The sequence below is a fragment of the Solea solea genome, chromosome 14, assembly GCF_958295425.1.
Source record: "Solea solea chromosome 14, fSolSol10.1, whole genome shotgun sequence".
Taxonomy (NCBI): Eukaryota; Metazoa; Chordata; class Actinopteri; order Pleuronectiformes; family Soleidae; genus Solea; species Solea solea.
This window is the reverse complement of record NC_081147.1, coordinates 1,228,656-1,250,148: the sequence shown is the minus strand read 5'-3', so window position 1 is coordinate 1,250,148 and position 21,493 is coordinate 1,228,656. Positions and strand designations below refer to the sequence as shown.

The 21,493-nt window shown below is 42.7% G+C and overlaps 1 protein-coding gene and 1 non-coding gene across 2 annotated transcripts in view; both read left to right on the top strand.

The window, feature by feature from the left end:
* The first annotated feature begins 1,182 nt into the window (after positions 1 to 1,182).
* Positions 1,183 to 1,255, top strand: trnar-ccu (transfer RNA arginine (anticodon CCU)). Its single transcript has one exon. It is a non-coding gene; the product is annotated as a tRNA-Arg (tRNA).
* A 7,178-nt stretch (positions 1,256 to 8,433) lies between these two features.
* LOC131472441 (paramyosin-like) overlaps positions 8,434 to 21,493 on the top strand; it is a 30,128-nt gene continuing 17,068 nt past the window's right edge. The window contains exons 1-2 of the mRNA XM_058649623.1: positions 8,434 to 10,139; positions 13,238 to 13,326. Coding sequence (XP_058505606.1) covers positions 8,653 to 10,134 — 1,482 coding nt within the window. The 5' untranslated portion in view covers positions 8,434 to 8,652 and the 3' untranslated portion in view covers positions 10,135 to 10,139; positions 13,238 to 13,326. The remainder of the gene's footprint in view (positions 10,140 to 13,237; positions 13,327 to 21,493) is intronic.

The window sequence follows — 21,493 nt, the reverse complement described above, 5'->3', positions numbered from 1 at the left end:
AGTTTCCCTCATCTCAGGGTTAACAAACTCAGAGTTCTCACATAACCCGCTTTCTGGAATACCCCTCTGAACAAGTGAGTACCAAAATAAACCCCCCACATGATCAACACAGAGTTCTGACACCGTTTTATGAAAGTGTTCGACTGAGAGTTAGCGAGAGTTTTGTTGAGACAGATTAAACATGTTAAATGGAACGTTAGCCACGGCAGTTTAAGATAAATGCTAATCAGTGAAGTTCCAAGCATGACTCGACAAAAACAGTGTGTTTTTGAGTTTTACAGCAAATATAACATCGATATGACATAAAAGTGACACCTTTCACGTCATTAAAATAAAAAAAAATCACCTTTTTTGAAGCTATTTCAGCAGCACTGAAATCAGGTGGAAACTCAAGTTATTAACATGTCGGTGGAGTCCGAAAAACACTGCTTTTTTTATTTTGATGGGATTATTTTGTGACACAAACACACTTACGTACGTGCGAGTGTTTCTGGACTGTTCTCAGACACATGACGAGCCGCTGATCAGATGAAAGGTGTTTACGAGTTCTGGACTGTTTGACACCATTAATGTGAATTTCTCCCAAAAATCGCAAACAAGTGTAAATCTTTTTATAGCTGACAATGAGAGGGAGCTTTGAAGCCGCTGAGGATTTCTGCATCAGCACAACTTGAGATGCTGCTGCTGCTGCTGCTGCTTTTAATCCTCCACATTTGTTTTTCGTTCTTTCTTTAATCCCAGATTGTTGTTTTTTCGTACCCCGTTAATCTATTTCTACGTCACGAGGATGATCGCGGCTCGGGTTTATGACTTTAAAGTCCTCTCCCTGTTCTTATGTGGAGCGCGAGTTCAGCGGATGTCGCGTCGTTGGCTCAGATCAGTCATCTTCGGCAGTAGCTGCTCCTCTTTGCTGATGTTGCCTCCAGCTCTGAGGTTCTTGGCAGCGTTTCTTCTCGTGTCTGTGTTGCCGGTGCTGCGGCTGCCAAACACAAAGACTTCACACACGTCTCTGTTTTCTCTCTCTTTCATTATTCTTTTCAAGGCCACGACGGGCTGATCAGCACTAAGAGAATGTGACAGGTTCTTTTGACGATGTTATCACTTCCACACTTAGCCCCCGTTAAGACCTGGTATTAACCTCAACAAGGGCCAGAACACACGCGCCTGTGCCAAGCACAACAAGCCCCAGTGGCCTAATGGATAAGGCACTGGCCTCCTAAGCCAGGGATTGTGGGTTCGAGTCCCATCTGGGGTGGCTCATTGCTTTTTGGCTGAGTGGAAGACAACTGGGCTTCTAACTAAACGGTTTCCTTCTCAAATCCGGGACGGGTCGACGTTAAGAACCGTTTTATTTGCTTTCCAATCACTGATAGTACCGGGTGTGTTTTTTGGTACCTGCTCTGACGAGGTTCCAGCGACCTGAGCTGATACAGGAACTAAAAACTACACCAGGTACCAGGAACTATCACGGATGGAGAAGCAAACATAGAGTGTTATTTGTGTCTGAGGAGCAATGGGGGGTTGAGTATCATCTTCACAGGCACCCCAGACCTGGAAATCGGTCCCAGGATTTGAGCAGGAGACCCTTCGCTTACAAGCCCAATTCCCTTCCACTCATTGGGTTACCCAATTAAACAATCAGCCAACCCAGATGGGACTAAAACCCACAATCCCTGGTTTAGGAGGCCAGTGTCTTGTCCATTAGGCCACTGGGGTTCCGACCCTCGTCACTGTGAATACGTTTTAGTGGAAAACTAGAACTATATAAAGGAACCTTGAGCCATTAAGACAAAATTAAGAGAGAATTAAAAACTGTGTAATAAAGTAATAATATAGTAAATAAAGCAGCCTGTAGCGAGCACACCAGAGTCACTGGGGACATTTCTGTGTTTCTGCAGCGCTCGCCTTCAAAATAGAAGCCAAACTTGTGCCAAACGTCTTAAAGTTTAACATGCACACACACGTAGAGTGAAGGTTAATGCTTAGTGACAGCCATTTAACTTCGCCTCCTCTCTCACACACACAGACACACACTCTTTTTTTTCCTCTTCTTTCTTTGTGTGTGTGTGTGTGTGTGTGCAGAGAAACACATGACGCTGCAACTCTGCGTTGGCTGAAGTACTCGCTGCTAAAGTAGAGAGGATGCAAATCTGCCACACAAAGCTACTTTCATGTGAGGTCAGTAAACACAGTGGAGAGTGGAGGGAATTACAGTTATCTGTCAAATGCAGATCCTTTGATGGAAGGTCTAAGTGCTCCTCCGATCTGAAGGGGGAAGGAAGGAGAGACGGCGTTTTCAGCAGGAATGCAGATGAGAGCGGCTTAACGGCGGAGATAAAAAACGCCGCGCGCTGATTGGTCCAGATCCGGGCGAACGGAGAAGCCGTCAGCGGCGTTTGTTCTGGCACAGTGAGGCAGAGTTTTTAATGTGCACTCTCAGGTTGGGACTGTTTACTGTAACGTCACATTCGCTGTTTCACTCGCTCTGTCAGTTTAACGGGAGGCGCTCGCCGACCTGAGGATGCTGTTAAAGGAACAGTTCGGTGTTTTCAGCTCAAAGTGACAAAGAATCACCTCATCAAACATACGCGGTGTCTTCAGAACACGTTCACGTCTTAATCTCGCTGTTACGCACACTTTTCCAACAGGAAACTGACGTTCGTAAAGCGTAAACTCTCCCACACCAAACCCCATAGAGAAAATCAGCGATTTTAGCTCGCGGGGACACAGGAGCTGCTGCTCTACTGCTGCCTCGTGTGGTCACTTTGTGTCATTGAGGTCAAGCTGAACGATGGATTTCAAACAGTAAAGTCACAAATTAAGACATTTGAACTTGGTAAAGGAGGCAGCAGTGGATCAACAACTCCTGTGTGCTGTGATGTAAAATCACTGATTTTCTCTATGGGGTTTGGTGTGGGAGAGTTCACGCTTTACGAACTTCAGTTTCCTGTTGGAAAAGTCCGTCTAACAGTGAGATAAAGACGTGAACGTGTTCTTAAAGAGATCGTAGACTAACACCAATGTAGATTTAATTCGCTGAGTCTGGACTAAGTGTTTTTTTTTTCTTCAAAAACCTAAACTATCCCTTGTAAAACTGTACAGTAGATGTAATGAGTAAGATTAATCAAATCCAGGAGCCGCTTCTCCGGGGAACAGTGACCTTTGTTGGCAGCGTATTTTGCAGATTCATGGGAAAACTGCTCAACTAGAAATACACCAAATATAAGGGAATTGATTTGAATTTATCAATGAGGTAAGCACATATTGCTTGATTAGAATTTTTGAAACTAGCCTGTAAATTTTCAGCCACTTTTAGACTAAAATGCTCCGTAAAAACGAGGAAAAGTAGGCGACACACAGCAAAACTGGTGCCATATTTTATAAATTTGTACTTACAAAAAACAAAGAAATGAGTACTTTTCTTGATTAAGCTTAATTTAAGAATGTATCCCTTTATATATGTAAACACACCAGTCTGTGATGGTTTCTGATTTCTGTATTTAACACATTGTTTTGGCGTGTTACTGGTAATTAAACATGAAAGTAAGACCAATTTCTCCAAAAAAAGGCTTATTTAACCGTCTTAAATGACATTTTTTACAGCGTTCAACTGCTTCCCTCTGTCTGCTGCGTGTAAATAAACAGAAAGCATGTGTTCCGTGTGTCAGTCAGCGTTGAGGTTTTATCACAGGTTACAACAATCATCGCTGTGTCTCATAAAAACAACATGTCGCTGCTGTCGTTGTTGTCGTCGTTGTTGTCGCTGCGTTTTCTCGCGTCGTCAGAGTCAAACTCTGCAGAGGACTGAGAACCAGAGGCTGGAACAGATCAGGAGGAGGAACTGAGCTCAGGAAGAGAAACCTTCACGTGGGCGAATCCATCTGCTCACAGCCGTCCCCAAAAAAAAAAATATAGAAATAGAAATAAATAAATTAAACAGCTCAGAAACGACAGACATTAGTCACAAGGAATGAAATTAAAGCGAACGTAATGAGCGTTTCAGAGTCATTAACTCGTCGAGGATTCATTTACAATGAAAAAGAAAAGAATTTTGACTTTAAGAAACTTATTTACTTTTGGCCTCAGAAGACTTTTAGCATTTCTGACTTGTATTGTTGTCTGTGTGTGTGTGTGTGTGTGTGTGTGATGTTGGACGATACAGCGAGATTTTCACACCGCATACGTTCCAAAAAAAAAGTAAAATAAGCTTTGTTTCTGGGAAATAAATTTTTTGGCAGGAAAGTTTTGCACTCGACAAATAATAATCTAATTTTGAGAAACTTTTGTCTCCGTGAGATATAATTATTTTTATAACAAGCTGAAACAATGGTTGCATGAAAGGATTGGCGCGTTGGTGTGAAATTGTAAGGTATAAATTGTCAAAATCAGTTCAGTCAAGAAAATAAGTGTCAGTTTAAGTAACTTATCTCGACCAATGTAAGAGATGTTTAAATTTCCGTCAGTTTTGCCTTGTTATTTTTTTTTTATCAAAAATTTAAATCACATGAGGAAAATTACTGAAAAACTAGAAATATGAGCCTTTCAATCCTTTTAATGTAAAATGTGACTAATAAATTGTCTGTGTGAAAGTCGACATATACACATTAAACAGTCAAAAATGTTATTACTAAAGTGTAGATTCACAAGTAAAAGTTAGCAATTTTGATGTATGCCAAAAACTCAAAATGGCCGAATTTCTGTTTGCCTAAGATTTCATGGCTTATACTGATCAAATACATATGCGTAAAAAATGGTTCCAGGGACTGACTTCAAGGAGCGCTGTTGAGCCGTTTTACCACTCCAATGCTAACAATTACGAAATATGTAAAATGTAATTCAGTTTGGGCAAAGTCATAAGACTTTAGTCACGCCCCCAAAAGTGTGATTCTTTCAGAAAAAGAACAAGACGACAGATTTAAATATGTGGAGGAAACAAAAATGATACTTAGGTGCATTTTTCAATCAAAATTCAATTCAATGACGGAAACCATTGACAACTTTTGATTTTAATGTTCCATGTGACCAAATTACATGACATATACTCGCTTACAGGGGGCGCTGTGAAGCCATTTTGCCATGTTACTAGGTAAAGGAGAACAGAATATGAAAATTTTACATCTGTTCTTTCTTGTAATTTTACGTAAAAGTTTCATGAGTTTGTTTGACATTTTTGGCAGAAGAGCAAGAAAAAAATGACAAAATTAAAGCCAAGTAAGCATAGGAACCAAAATGGCTGACGTCCTGATGGGTTTAGAATGTGGCTCCAAGAGACTTTTTTTGTTTTTACTGACCTGACAAAAGTGCGTACTAAATATGGTAAATCTTCGACCAAGGAGTTGAGAGGGCAAATTCAAGTTGGCGCCGTGGAGTCATGTTGCCATGCTAACGGCTAACAAAAACAGAACATGAAACACATTTTCATCAAGACTTTTCTGCAAACTATCATGAGTTTATTCAGGCCTGTTATATGTGATGCTTCGGGTTGAAAAAGATGACGAAAAAAACCCCAGTTGTTGCCTGGAAAAACAATATTAAAAAGCATATTTTTTTCCACATTCTGCCTTCAGTGAATCTTCTGTGATCCATTGAAAGCGGCACAGACACTGACGCGCGCTCACGTATTCAGATCACAGACGATCTGATTCTTTCACTTCACTCGTGTGCTTTCCAGGGTCTGAGACGTTTGTTGACGGTTTAAGTGAAGATTACAGAGAACAGCTGACGCTGATGAGGTCGAGGAGGGGGTGGTGGAGGAGGAGGAGGAGGTGGGCGGTCCTTAAAAAATCAAGCACAAACAACTTACTCATTTCACAGCAGAATGTTTCCTCCACACACACACACACACACACACTCAGCAGCCTGCTGTGATGTGCGCCGCTCAGAAACAGTCCCTTCGGCAGGAAAAAACAACTGCTATTTATCATAGAGTCTCACCGTAAGTGAGAATAAGCAATTAAAATATGTGGGTCAGAGCTTTCTGAGATAGTGCTTACACCGAGACGCGGCAGAACATTCATCACAGCTGAAGAGGAGGAACGATGAAGAGTGTGAACAGACTGGCAGCAGCTTCTCGTCTTCAATCCTCTGCATTTTTGTACCACTCAAACATCCAGCGTGTGTGTGTGTGTGTGTGATGATAGCGGTGGCTGAAGCTAGGGTTAGCTCTATTTGGACGGACCGGCCTCTGGCCGTGGCTCAGCTAAAGTTAGCTGGATGCTGGATAGAAGTGAACTGTATGATGAGGTCCTGACACTGACGTGAGAGCGCCCCCTCTGCTGAAAACTAGCCTGAGATACAGAAGATTGCCGCTAATCTGTTGCACCAAACGTGAATTTCCGTATCGTGCCACATCATTAGCTTCATACGCGCTGCAAGATACTTCTCGCATACATTCCCGTCTTTAGCGAGAGTAACGGCGTGAATTCCAGAAGTCTGCGTATTTTGGCCAGTAAAGAAGATCGTATTTCTTTTACGCCGCCAACATGGCTGAAGTCATGCGGATTCCTGCGCTCTGTCTTTTCTGGAAAGGACGAAATTCCATCGTACGAACACGGCGTCAATCAGAGAATCAAGTTTACGAAGTTCTCGCCAAAGTTACAATTTTTCAACTCCACAACAAATGACATGGAAACGCGGAGTTGTTGATCCACTGCTGCCTCCATCACTAAGTTCAAATGCGCCCTCTAGAGGTACACACCAGTATTGTACATCGTACACATGTCTACGCATCTATGTTTGACCTTTGATCTCTTTATGTTTCAAACATAAACACGTGGACTTGAACTGTCTCCTGCTGATTATCTAACCTCAGCTTCTCTGTGAGTTTGCGAGTGAGTCGGTGTTCTTCATCCCTCCTCCTCCTCTTTCTTACACAGTTATATATATTTTCACATTAGTTGTGGGAGGCTGATAAAGATGCATTGTCTATTTCTTTTACTTTTTTTTTTTTTAATTCGATGGCATCAGGTTGGTTTGTTTACCAGATATCAGCCTGTGGGAGGATGGCATCTGTTTCTCTTTGACTGCAGAGCTGCAGCGTGTCAGTTTGTTAAAAGCACACACAAAAACCCAACATGGGGTTGGAGAAACAATATATTAAACATCTATAAATAACAGTTCTTAATTGAAGAAGTGTGTGTGTGTGTGTGTGGGAGACGAAAACACAGAGCTAGGTGTGAGTTTGCAGTGATAAAAGAGCCAAAAGTGAAGGAGTTGTACAAGCTGCTGGTTCAGTTTCTGTGTAGGACTCAGGATTGGCTGTTGGTAGAAAATAGAATAGAACAGTCATTGTGTGTATTTTCCGTATTTACTCATGTTTTAATTAATTCATAATCAACCTAAATGAAAAGAATTAGCCTTTATACAAACAAGAGGACCAGGGCGTCAACTGGGTCTGGAACCTGCATTCTGGAAATTTGCGTCAATCACAAGCTTCAAGTCCTTTTTAAAGTGCGGCATGGAGGCCATTTTGTAAAGTCACATAAACCATAAAGAACGTGGCAGAGGGACTAAACAACAAATTCTGCATTCAGAAAGAACGTTTTAATCTTCAATTTGTTACGATTAGTTAAGTTATGATTAGTTATATATAGTAGGAGATCATTTATGACACCATACTTTGATTTTAGTTGAGATGAGGTGGGATAAGAGATGTTAAAATGAGACAAGACCTTACTGGAAGAAGAGGAAGAACCATTTTACTGCAGAGGCCATTATTTGAGAAGAAGGTCATTTCATTACCTTCAACTCCTGACCGTCCAGAGACCCACTTAAATATTATATTACAGCTCAACAACAACAACATAAGATTTCAACCACCAGGTCAGGACGGACCTGGTGGAACAGGTCTGACTTCCTTAACCCATTCCATTGCCCACAAGATTGCCAGCAGCTCAGAGGAAAAACTGACACATGATCTGATATATGAACCAGCTCCTCCAGATTCTAGATCTTTAGGTATAAATCGGAAAATTATTCTGCAGTCCTGAAGTTGTTTAATGTTTAAAGTTCTGCAATCTTCAAGCAGCGATAAGTCCACTGACGATTCAGGAAGAAACCAGAATGGGACTGGAGACCAGACAGATTCAGATTCACTTCTGATCCAGACCCATGAAGCTAGATTTTTTCCTTATATCCTTAACCTTCCAACAATCTTCCTCTCTGCATTTTGCAGCAGCTTCATTTTTTGAGGCCACTCAGCCTGGCCTAGAATTGAACCCCCAATTTCAGAGGTGACTCTTCAAAGTAAGACTGGAACAGATACGTTGGAAAATCTCCAAAATATTCTGGTCTATATGGAAGAATGTAAAGTGACAAAACTTTTCAAGAAAAAGGACTTTGATCTGTGACAGGGGCTTTGATCTGCGTTGAGGAACTTTGAACTGTGTGGAAGGACCTTGCTGAAGAACGTGATTTTAGAACTTTCAACTGTGAAGGCCAGCATTGTGTCTCTTGCTGTACAGCCTACCAGAAATTATTCCAGGAAGACTAAGAACTAAAATAGTCTGGATTATCACTGCGACACAGCAACAACAACTTAATCTATAAAGTCCTCCACTCAGGAGGACATTCATTCATCTTCTACTGCTTTATCCTCCACATGAGGGTAGCGGGGGGGTGCTGGTGCCAATCCCAGCTGACCATTGCCAAAAAATGGCTGACAAGCTCACGGCGGAGAGAAAGAGACAACAGACTCCCATCATGTTGACGAATGAACACCAAGAACAAAATCTGACAGCTGACCTGGACGATATCCAGCGAGACACGACAGGTGACTTCCACGTGGAGAGTGTCCAACAAGAACTGGTGAGCGTCAAAGTTTTACAACAACACTGCAGCATTGAGTATGAAGCTGAAGTTCTGACACTCAGGCAGAAGACTGAAGGCCCTCAGTTTAGACTTGATGAAGAACCCGAGGCCTTCAAAGACACTGGAGCCCAAAAAAGCCTCATAATGAACGACATGAAGCCTGAGCAGAGAGCATTCTGTCAGAAGGTAATGGAGGAGCTTGAGGTGGAGAGGGAGAGCAACTTGAGCCTCAGAGAAGAACTGATGAAAGTCAGAGCTTCACACCAGGAGATGAACCGTATGTATGAAGCTGACCTCAACACACTGAGGCGGCACATTAACTTCCTTCAGCAAGAACTCGAGAAAGAAAAGAAGAGTCATGAAGACACTGTGTCCAAACATCAGCTCTTGCTCCAAAACCTGAGGACTGAGCAGGACACCTTCTGTCAGAGAATAACACAGGAGATCAAACTTGATGTGGAAAACACTGCTGAGGAGAAGATGCTTCTGCTGAGAGCAATGGAGAATCTGAAGTCTCAGCTCGACGATCAGCTGTCACTTAAACCTAACATCTCCACAGAGTTCAAGGTTGAGAGAGAGGACAATCAGCTCCACCAAGACAAGGAGGTGTGTGAGGAGAATGTTCTCCTGATGCATGGACCTGATATAGAGATAGTCGTGGTTGAGTCTCCAGAGAAGAATCGGTTCCAGATTTGTGAGGAGTTGCTACCTAATGTTCTCCTGAAGCAGGAACTTGAGTCTGAGGAGTCTGATATAGAGACAGTTGAGGTCCAGTCTTCAGAGGAGAGTCAGTTCCTGATCCGTGAGCTGGAGTTGAATGAGCAGAAGATGAAGCTCACTGAGGAGACTCAGAAGAATCAGACACTGACCAACGAGCTGGAGACTCTCCGACAAGCCGTCACAAATGCGAGTGTTGAAATGTTCACGATGAAGAACCCGGCTGCCCTGAAGATCCGAGAACTGGAGGACATCGTTGGTGCTGAGCATGAGAAGAGAGAGGCAGCCGAGGCCACTCTAACGAGACAGGTGAAGTTGGTGGTCAAGCTCATCTTTGCTCTGACCGGTGCCCACAACAGTCTAGAAGAGTCCAGATCCCAGTGGGAGCAGGAAAGGTCCCGTCTACTCGCCGAGCACAGGCAGGAAACAGACCGCATTATGGCAATGCTGCGTTTAGAGGAGGAGGGGAGGAGGCGGAGACTGGAGTGGCAGAGAGATATGTTCGCTTTTCTGGAGTCTCTGGGCATAAATGACGACAGCTCTGTGGGACATGGAATAGGAGGCGGAGGCGACGGTTGGGAGAGGACAGGGCGGTCTTCAAATATTTGACCAAGGTGTGTTTCCTGATTATCAATGTGAGCGACATCAATAAACCTCTGACCTTATGTGGCCTTTCTCTACTGAAATTCAGGGTTTCATTTAGTCGTAAAGTTGTTATAGCGTGTAAGAATTAGTGCCATCTAATGGTGAGATTGCAGATGGCAACAGTCAGAGAAGTCCTCAGTTTTCACAAGCCCTTTCTTCGTGGTCACCAAGCACGTCGAGTTGTCCGTCACATTACTTGGGATCCAGAAAATCTTAATCTAGTTGAAAACATCTCACAAGTGTGATGAGTTCATGGCTGCAGAATCACATGGTTCAGCCATCAATGACTTCATCACAGCTGTTTTATACGTGACTTCTTCAGCCGGTAGACTCCAGAGTTGAATGATTGCATCCATTAAAGTAAAGATGAAGGGAAGTTGAAGATGTCAGGACACTGCAGGTGTGGAAAACTGTCCTCTACACCCGTTTCCAAACTCATAAAAAGCATCAGATATATTCATTCTCTCATGTTTTGCGATATATCGGTCAATCTCCGTGGATATAAAGTGACCTCTTTGCCTGCCAACATGCCCACTTTTGTATTAAACACTTATACAAACATTCTTACGTGGTAATCCTTTTCTCCTGGATGTGACAAAAGGTTTTTCCTCTTGATGACGTTTGAGCGAGAGGGAAAAAAAGCTCAGTACATCAACGAAAATGTTGGGATTTTCGTATTTCGTAAATGCGACTTCATCAACAGATCAATCTTCACTCGCTGCTGCTGCTGCTGCTGCTGAAGCGTAATCATCTGCTGCTGCGATGCTGTTATCTCCCTCTGCCCAAAAAGCAGCTCTTTATGTTTGATGATTCACTGACTGTTACCAAGGCACCCATTAGATATTTCATTTTTCTTTTCAATCACACCACTTTCATCCATCCTGTAGTAACCTTCGGCGATGGCAGCAAACAGACAATAAGCTCTGTGTTCTTTTGATTCTTGGCTCCGTCTGCGGAGACGAAGCCTTTAATCAGCTTGGTCCGACTACACATGTCCTCCAATTCCACCACTTTTCATCTCCTGCCTTTGAAATGCAGAACTCGACTAATGGTTTTCACTTGTCACAGGATCAATACATTCCCCTGTTCATCCTGAGAGAATAACATACTATTAATTTGTAGGACTGACGGTCTCGTGACAGCGGTATGTCTACCTTTAAAAAAAAAGAAGGAGAAAAAAGAAGCATTGCAGGATTTGCTGTAAAGCCTGAGTGACAGAGAAACCGTAGAGCTTGAACTTTAAACCTCCCATCTGAGAAAGGTTCCCTCCTCCGCCGTGTAAGCCATGAAGCTGAAAGCGTTAAGTGCAGTGGGATTATTAGCACAGAGGCTCGGATCACACTGGTGTTCGGTGGCAGGCGAAACCTTGTAGCCGAGGACGCTGTGAGGGCAGAGACCTCAGCAGATGTTGTCAAACAGAATATTCACTTTCTCGTTTATTTTTTCTATTTACGTATTTGTGGAAAGGAGAAAAACACATGGCAGCAACAGCTGAGATTACTGAGGTTACTAAACTGTAATTATCTGGTTTTTGGTGATATAGACTCGTGTATCATCTGCATATGTATGAATACAAGATAATGTAAGTTTGGATAATTTGAGCCAAAATAAGTGGCAATAATACATTCCTCAGGAAAATGTTTACTGACATGATAAAGTAAAGGAATGTTGTGTAAAAACAAAATGCTAGACGGCTGCATAGCGTGACGTTGTACCTTGCTACGACATCGAACACAACATAACTTTATTGTGGGCATTTGTCTCGAATTCCATGGATTATTTACACCGATCTCAAGGCAGTGAGGTTTTTCAGTCGCTCCAATAAGCTGACTGTCGTGGGTGGAGAACAGCTCCACCCTGACCGTACCATCTGGTAGGGAAGGGTTCTGAGAAATTGGAACGATATTGGAACTGAGTTTGTAGCCTTGTCCCAAACCTCAACCATCACCGCGACATACATTTTACCTCGAAACTCGAACCAGAAATGAGCTTCTACCTCATTAGGGCCAGGTGTTGGTCTCCATGAGGTCCTACTGGTCCTGACAAGGTCAGCATTGACGCCAGAAAAGCTAACGACTCCAAGAACACACACACACACACATTCTAAAGGCACTGCAGCTAAATGTGGAGGTGAGAGGTGTCATCTGTGGGCGGAGCTCCGGGCAGGTTTTTTTTTTCTTTTCTTTTTTTCGCATTGAGACAGAGGCGTGAGGCATGAATCCATCTGTCAGACAGACAGACCTCCAACGTCTCTTTTAATAGCTCCATCATCAGACGCTGCCAGCAGCTCTAATTGGCAGAACGTGGGAGTTGATGGTATGAAAATGGCTGCCGCGCTCTTCACCTCCGTGACTGCAGCCTGTCAGTTACACAGGGAGGCTAAGTGAACATGGACGAGCGAGGCAGGAAGAGAGTGGGAGGAGAGAGGGAGAGAGAGAGGAGGTGTGAAGTCAGAGCTTTAATTCTGTTTATTAGATTCTTGTGGGTTTGTTTTTTTGATTATTGCTGTGACACTGACAACAATACAAACAATCTGCCACCAATTAAAGCAGCAGCTGGTGATTATTACTTTCTGCTTTTGTCAGTTTGACTCCGAGTGCTTTTCCATCTCAAGGTGTCGAGTGTGTTGCCGTCGTCGTACAAAATCATTTTCATTTTAATGTCATAAATGAATTTCTTGACCCCGGCTGAAATGAAAGTTTGAACAATGTGAACTTCAGTCACTTCATCTCCACATCTGAAACCGAAATGTCTTATCACTGCTGCTGCTTATTACCACCAGTTTGTCTCTCTTGATCTGGACGTTTCTCAATCCTGGTCCTGCAGACCCACTGAGATGTTTTCCCTGCTGCGACACACCTGATTCAAATGGTCAGCTCATTAGCAGAAGCCTGATAACGAGCCATTGATTTGAATCAGGTGTGTCGGAGCAGGGAAACATCTCAGTGGGTCTCCAGGACCAGGATTGAGAAACCCTGCTTTATGGGACCTCCGCTGTCGTTCTCAGCCACCTTTGTCCCACGTCCTCTGCACGGATACCACTTCTCATGAGGATTGCTCTTCTTAGGTCAACTTTTCATCGGGTTGCAGTGGTTAAACTACACATCTGGTCCACATCTAACGCGGACCTCGTTGACCTGGACTCATGTTCTCGAGGTAGGACTAAGTGTATTTTTAATCAACCTTTCTTTCCATGTTAACTTTTTTAAGACTTTTAAGTTTAGTTTTTAAGAGTTACATGAGCGTCTTTGTACTAAGATGAGTCCTAAACAGGGTTCATTTAGATGTGGTGGTTTGTTTCAGTTTGAACTGCTTTTTAAATTTAACGACAGCTGAGCGGATGAAATAGTGTTATTTACTCTGTGTCTTTACTGAACCTCTGCATGGATTTCTGGACGACTCGTCTCCAAATGTGTCTCCAGGTTTGTCGGGTCGTTCTTTACAAAGGTCCACAATGATGAAAAGTTATAGTGTAAACACTGACCGTGTGAAACCCGCGGAATAAAATATAAACCTCAAAGATTCAGTTTCCATCGACTGAGACTAAATTTCATTATGAAACTCTTCCTGTGAAAACCATAAAGTAAAAACCGGCGCTGCAGCAGCAGGGATCAGATAGTGGGTGTGGGGTTTCCATCACTTCAGCCGGTGTCCGCTCTTTATCCGATTATGAACACGGAGCGCCGGGCTGAGTGCTCGCTGCAGGCCACAGCGAGGGGAGCATCAGTCACCGGCCGCCATTAGCCACAGACCTGCCTGTCACATCTCCTCCTTTTAGTGCAATTAGACACACTGTGGCTCCGTGTCCGCGCTGCACTGACGTGCAGTTGCAGAGGTCAGAATGTTGCCTCCAGGCACTTCTGGTTTCCTGTCATTTCGGTGGCGGTGGTGGTGGCGAGGGCACCGACAGCTCGGGCAGCTCATGACGACGACAGCGTCAGAACAGCGGGGACTCTGTTAGCGGCGGCTTCTTCTCCTCCAGCTCAGCACATTCAGGAGGATTTAGTGAGAGTACTGTGTTGAGGGAAGGGTCACATGCTCCGGGTTCCGATACTCCACAGACACTGTGTTTCACAGGTGGACGAAAGCTGCAAATTTGCTTTATAAGTGACTCAAATGACGTTTCCTGGACAAAAATAACTCACAGACTCTGCAGGGGAACAGGACGCCGCGGTATTTTTGTCACCCAAAGTGGGCAAGGTAGTCAGATATTTTTGAGTGTGCATAAAAATTGACCAAATCAAGCAGAGGTGTTGAATTACGTTCACAATAAAAACAACCAAACAATTTTCAAAATCCAGTTTGGTCGTCCGGCAGCTCTACTGGAAGTGTTCCCGCGGGACGGTATGTCTTGGATAATAGGCAAGTCGTCAGTCATTAGCTGTAATTAGTGACAAACAAAGTGTGTGCATTAAAACTAACAATGCAATGCTAAACAATTCAAAGATAATTCAAAGTTCTCAGTTTTTAACCCTTAGGAATCCCGAGTACCAAAACTCTCCTGGCATCTGCATACAACCGCGATTTCACTTCTCTTGGTCTGAAATGCTGCCGCTCACAGGTCCAGTGTGTAAGAATTAGTGACATCTAGTGGTGAGACGGCAGATGGACTCCTCCATTCACTTCCTCTCCCAGGTTTGGCATTTCTTTCTTCTTCTTCATGGGTTCATTCGTCAGGATTCTGTGTTCCAGTTCAAATTTCAAACTTCCTTACTGTCATTGTAATAAAAACAAAAGAGCGTAGCATCTTTTCAGACATATTGTAACACTTGAAGCCTAAAAAATAATGATAATAACATGAATACATAGCATGTAGCATGTACTGGCCATAAAAACATGACGTAAATCAATCCTTTTGCCTAAAATACACTTCAAAGTCTTCTTCTAAAGCTATGAAAACAAACTATTTTTATACACTTATAAAAACATAAAAATGGGAAGCACATTAGGTTTTTTGCCAATAAATCCTCCTAAATGTTACAGATTGGACCTTTAAACACTGCGGTGCATGTAGAACTCAGATGGAGAAAGACTTTAATCCAGCGAGTGGGCAAAGTCATCGACAGCAAAGCTTTCCAAATCAGACAAGGACGAGGCAAAAATCCAAAAACCGAAAATATAAACTGGGTCAGAGAGCGACCGACAAACACGAGGAACAAAACCAGAGAGAGCGACACACATGCAAGGTTTAAACGATGACAATCTGGCAGAGGCATGTACACAGGTTGACCTGGTGAAAACAGCAGGGGCAGACAGTGGGCGTGGCCACGTAAAACAGAGGGAAAAGTCCTGATGTTTCAGGTATAATGCCATAGAAACATGACATAAATCAATCCTTTTGCCTAAAGTACATACAAAAGTCTTCTTCTAAAGCCATGACAACAAAGTATTTTGTACTTCCAGTAATTATACATTTATATAAACATATTTAAGGGTTGTACGTTCATTTTTTTGCCAATAAATCCTCCTAAATGTTACAGATTGGACCTTGAGCGAGACACACACACGGTTTAAACGATGACACTTGTACACAGGTTGACCTGGTGAAAACAGCAGGGACAATAAAGTGGGCGCGGCCAAGGAAAACAGCGGGAAAACTAAACAAAAGAGGAAAAACATGATTCAAACAGAGTCCTGACAGTATTATATATGAACTGTGCGCTAAATGCTAATGTAAAAACTGATAGAAGCAGAGTAAAGAACGAAAGAGTAAATAAAAGTTGACCAAATCAAGAAGAAAGGTTGAATTACGTCAACAGTTAAAAACAAACACCACCCAAAAGAAATGATCAAAATCCAGTTTGGTAGTTTTTCCGCGGTACGGTGTTGTGTCCGTCTTGGATAATAGGCCGGTGGTCCGTCATTGGCTGTAACTGTGTAACGCTGCATTGAGTAGAGCTAGGGGACAGTTTTGTGTGTGAACAGAGGGGGCGCTGTGGAGAGCACAACATAAAGTTTGTGCGATTAAAAACTAAAAACGCCATAAACAAACAATTCAAAAATAATTGAACGATTACAATCTGGCAGAGGCATGTACACAAGTTGACCTGGTGAAAACCACAGGGACAGACAGTGGGCGTGGTCAGGTAAACCGGTGGGAAAAGTAAACAAAAGACCAGGAAAAACACAGTTTTAGACAGGAACTGTGAGCTAAATGCTAATGTTTCTCATAAAAGGAGAATAAAGAAAGTATAAAACCTCATTTATAATGTGAAGGATGGATTACACGGCAGCTTCCTGCTGTAATCATGTGTCTGGAGCGTGGCAGCGAGCCAGAGGGAGCGCCGGATGTCGCCGCTTGTCGGCGGCGCTCCGTCACTCTTGACAAACATGTGCTCCAATTAGAAAAGCCATTAATTTCAATCTCCGCCCGTGATCTCGCCTCGCCTCGCCTCCGCCCGCCGCCGCACGACGGCTGACTTTGCTCATTTTGTGCTTGGACGGCTTTGAGTAATAGAGGTCCAGCATGAAATGTAGAAGGACGTGGTTTTCAAAAGCGTGTACATGTGTTACAGCAGCTTCAGAGTGTCGGCACAGTCTGGATGTAAAAGTGTAAAAGGAGCTTCCCACTCAATCTTTGATTTTCTTCCTCTTAGCTCCAACCTTTGCCACACATGACCATTAGCAGCTTTAAATGCCTGCAGTTTAACAGCTTAAATATTCTGAACTATTACAGTAAACTGCGCCTCTTTATGAATAATTCAATAATAGAGTTAGAATTATACACAGATTACAGTTTAAGGGGCTTTTTATTCCCAGATTAAAGGGACAATCTGTCAGCGTGGAGTGCCCTGGTTCTGGTTTATCTTGTTTTTATTGGTAATTCCACTGCATTCTTCAGTATTAGCGCTTTCTTTTTAAAAGAGAAGAACAGAGTCCGTGCTGTGCGAACACTACGCAACATGGCCACTTAATAAGAGACTCACTTCATAAAATCTATGTCGGTATAAGTCTACGACGTCTTAATAAGATGTTCACGTCTTCATCTCACTGTGAAACAGACTCTTCCAACGGGAAACTGAAGTTTGTAGACAGTAAACTCTCCCACACCAAACCCCATAGAGAAAATCAGTGATTTAAGCTCCACAGCACACAGGAGTTCACAGGAGCTGTTGATCCACCGCTGCCTCCATCACTCAGTTCAACTTTGTTATCTTGTGAATTCGGCTTTTGAAATCCTTTGTTCAGATTGACCTCACTGACACAAAGTGACCACACGAGGCAGCAGAGGACTAGCAGCTCCTGTGTCCCTGCCAGTTAAAATCACTGATTTTCTCCATGGAGTTTGGTGTGGGAGAAACTTCAGTTTCCTGTTTAAAAAAACTCTCTCAGTGAGGTCACATTAGAGTTTATATTTCATGAAATTAGAGTTTTTGTTCAGAGGGAAAAACTAAAGAAGATTGATCACTAATTTACACTAATAACAGAACTGGTCATTTTAATTGTGCTTCATGGACGAACTACCAGACGACCATGACACTAATTAAAAACTGTGGCAACTAATTACTGAACCTAAACATGGACATTCTGCTGCTGAAGGGCTTTACCACATATTTGATCTGTTTATCTTTGCTCTGTCACATTCATTAACCCTGCTCCCACTCTGTGTGTGTGTGTGTGTGGGTGTGTGTGTGTGTGCGGCACGCCCAAGTAAAATTAATTCTACGTTATCGTTCAGTGGATTTAAATTAATTTACTCGCTCATGCTTTGCGTCGTCCGTCCACCTGAAGTGCCGAGAGTCGGATTCTGAGCCTTTCTTTGTCTAAAAGGAGGTGAAGAAACAGATGCTGCTGCTGAAACACGTGGAACAGGCGCTTTTTAAAGAAGAATAAATAAACGAGTAACATTTATACATACATTCATGTTTTAATAGTGTGAGTTTCTTCTGCTTTGAGATATAAGAGAGTTGTTTTTTCATAACATGAAGCTTTTAATACTGGGAAAACACACAGCGGGACAGAGGGGAGGGGTAAGTCACCCTGACACAGGTGAAGCACATGAGGGCAGATTAGGACCTGGGAGTGTTGACTTTTCACCTAACAGTGAGGACAGGTGACAAAATGTGAACAAAGTGAAAAAAATACAATGAAATAACAACAAAATGATCAGAACAGAAGTTTAAAGTGACACCGGAAGGTTTTTTTTGTCTAGATTTAGTGACAGAATCTTGTTGTGTTCTCCACACTGCCCCCCTGTGTTCACACATGTGAACTGGTTGTGCCACAATCACAGACCTACTGCTTGCGTATTATTATCCAATCAACTCACGTGTCAGACGACAGGGGCGTACCTGTGTGAGCACTGAATCCTGTTTTGTGTGTGTGAACAGAGGGGGGCGCTGTTGAGAAGCACAACAGAGTTTAAGAGGAGACGACTTGAGCAGAGTAAGAATGAATCTGGCGCAATAATAACGTGCCACGAAACAAACGATAACCAGTTAAAGCTCCAGTGTTTAACCTCTGTCGCCCCCTTGAGGAATTCTGAGTAATTACAGAAACACTGCTCTCAGCTACAGCGTGTCACGCGTTCACGCGCACGTCTTTTGGTCTGAAATGCTGCTGATTACTTCTCGACATTGTACCGTTTAAGGTCCATTGTGTAAGAATGTGTGACATTGAACGGCGTGTCCACGCTCAGGTGTGTAAGTACGGTGGCCTGCACATACATTCACTCTCCGGTGTTTGACGTTAGTCGTGACAATAGAACAATCAGTGAGCGGCAACGCGTCGCGGAGCAATCAAACCCTCATTTTCCCTCACAATCACTCCCTGGATTATTCTTATTTTTGTCCGCGTGGTGTCTGAATTCAGCTGACGATGATAACAATAATATTAATAATAAGTGATGTGTGTGTGTGTGGCTCAGACTGAGGTCAGAGGTCGAGAGCAGCGTATTACAGTCATTGTTGTGCAGACGATCCCGCCGACCTCAGACGACCTGAGAACAAACTTCCAGCCAAGAAAGTTGGGATTGGACGTTTTGTCTCCAGAGTCGGTCGAGAGTTAATGGGAAAAAGGAAACTGAAGTTTCCGAGAAGTTTAGCAGTTTGACTCAGAGCTTTTCTCTCTGTCTCTGCTGCTGCTGCTGCTGCTGTCTGCGTTCCACACCACGGAGCCTTTTCTTTCCCCTCTTTCATTTTGTTTTTTCTTCAGAGGTTTGGATCCCCGGTGCCTCGTCGTACCTCGTCACCCCCCGGAGAGCAACCCGGGCCCCGGCCCTTATCTTTGAGAGCCACATTTCCCTGAGGGAAATCTCTCTGCCTCCACCTTGGGCTCTGAGCTGAGGTGACGAACAAGTGAAACATGGCCGCCCTTTGTCCGCTCGCCGCTAATCAGCGAGGCAGAGCGTCGCTTCCTCCTGCTTCAGTCCTGCACTCGTCACGCCGACCTGCAATCGCTGACATCACTTCTCCTTTTCCATCCACCGTCTTATTTCCTCCTTCTTGTCCTCCTCTGCCTTCATCCCTCCATCAGGAGAGGACTCACCAACAAAAGTCCTATTAAAAGTGGTAATGAAAAAAAAAAACCTCAGCATTCAGCACTTTTACTTGGAAATGGACTTAAGTGAAAGTCTCAGAAGTTTAAAGAGTTCAGTTTGTCGCTGCAGTTTTCACTTAACTCATCTTCAGTGACTGATACGTGACCACGAGTTTACATAACCGCCGTTTATTCACTTAAATATGAACACTTCATGTTTTTCCCTGGAGAAATAATGAATCAATTAGCCATTGTCCAGTTTTGGCTCAGAATCTCTAATCTGATGAAGTTTTCTTAATAAAACATGTGTAACAACAGTTTTTCTGCACTAGCTTTGATAAACCTTAACAAAGTGGACCTTAACTTCCAGTAAGAAGTGTACAAATGTCACTGCAAGTTTCCCCTTAACTTTTGATTGGGATTTTGTCACCGAGGATTTAAATACCCAGCAGTTACTCACTAATAACATTTTATTAATTCTGAACAATTTCCTCAGCTAAATGCTAGTGATCCCAGGCTAAACTTTAATGCTATGCAGTTTAACAATTTGTTTTTCTGAATCAAAAACTTCTTCATTGAAACAAATCTATGCTGTAGCTTTCTTAATAAAACACATGTAACTACAGTTTTTTCCTGCACTAACTTAGCTAAATGCTAGCTATCGCAGGCTAAACTTTAACAAAATGAGAATTAACTTCCAGTAAGTGTAAAGACTTGTTATATTCACATATAACAACAACCTCATTTATTTTTCCTGAGCTAAATGCATGCTAAACTTCAGCAAAGTCTGCCTTAAGTCTCCCCTTAACTTTTGATCGGGAATCTGTAAATACCCAGCAGTTATTCACTTAAATATGGAAGCTTATTGCATTTTTACTTCAAAAATTAGCTTTTGCTTAATTTTACAGAATCAAAACAATCTTTTCTGAATAAAAAAATTATTTGTGCCGTTGCTTCTTTTTATAATTCTTTTTATACACTAACTTGCTTAGAAGTAGCTGCTGAAATCTGGCGAGCGCAACATAACTTTTAGTGTAGAAATGAAAAATGCTGCAAGTTTTTACGTTACTGTTAATCACAAATATTTAACCATGGGTTTAAATAACCAGCAGTTTTTCAGGAATTACAACGATTCCTCCTCTAGCTTTTTTTAACTTAAAAAAATAAGTTTTTGCTTAATTTTACTGAATCAAAACACATTTTTCTGAATTAAAAAACACATTTGTGTCGTTGTTTCTTTTTAAAATTGTCCGAAACAACTATTTATCCTCTCTAACTTGCTTAGAACGAGCCGAAGGCTGGTGATCGCAGGCTAAACTCCAAATATGATTTTAAACAGAATAAAGTTGATATTAAAGTCATAGTTTGTCCAGTAAAACCTAACGTTTCACTATGTAAAAATGCCACTTCCTTCCATTTTTTTGAGTGTTGCATGATGGGATTGCATGACAGTTTGAATCACCGTGGTCAGTGTAATCTCTGCGGCTCCTCTTCCTCTTCCTCTTCCTCAGTGCGGGTCTCTCTGCTGCTGCTGCTGCTGCTGCAGCTGCTGAATATGTAAAGCTTTATTGAAGCGACGCTCCAGCAATTTCTCTTAATTATTGGAATAATCAGATTGAAGCAAAGGAGAAGCTTCTGTTATTGGATTAGCTGAGACGATCCTGGGAACGCGGCCTCCTTCTCCATCTGCCTCGCTCCGTTCAATCAGCTTTATTGGCAACAAACTTAACAGAACAACAAAGTGCAATACAGATAATTATCAATAATTCAAGCATCGATATTAAAGCGTCACAACGGACAATGGATTCAAGTGAGGAAACACTTCCTGTAGTCGTTTGAAATGTTT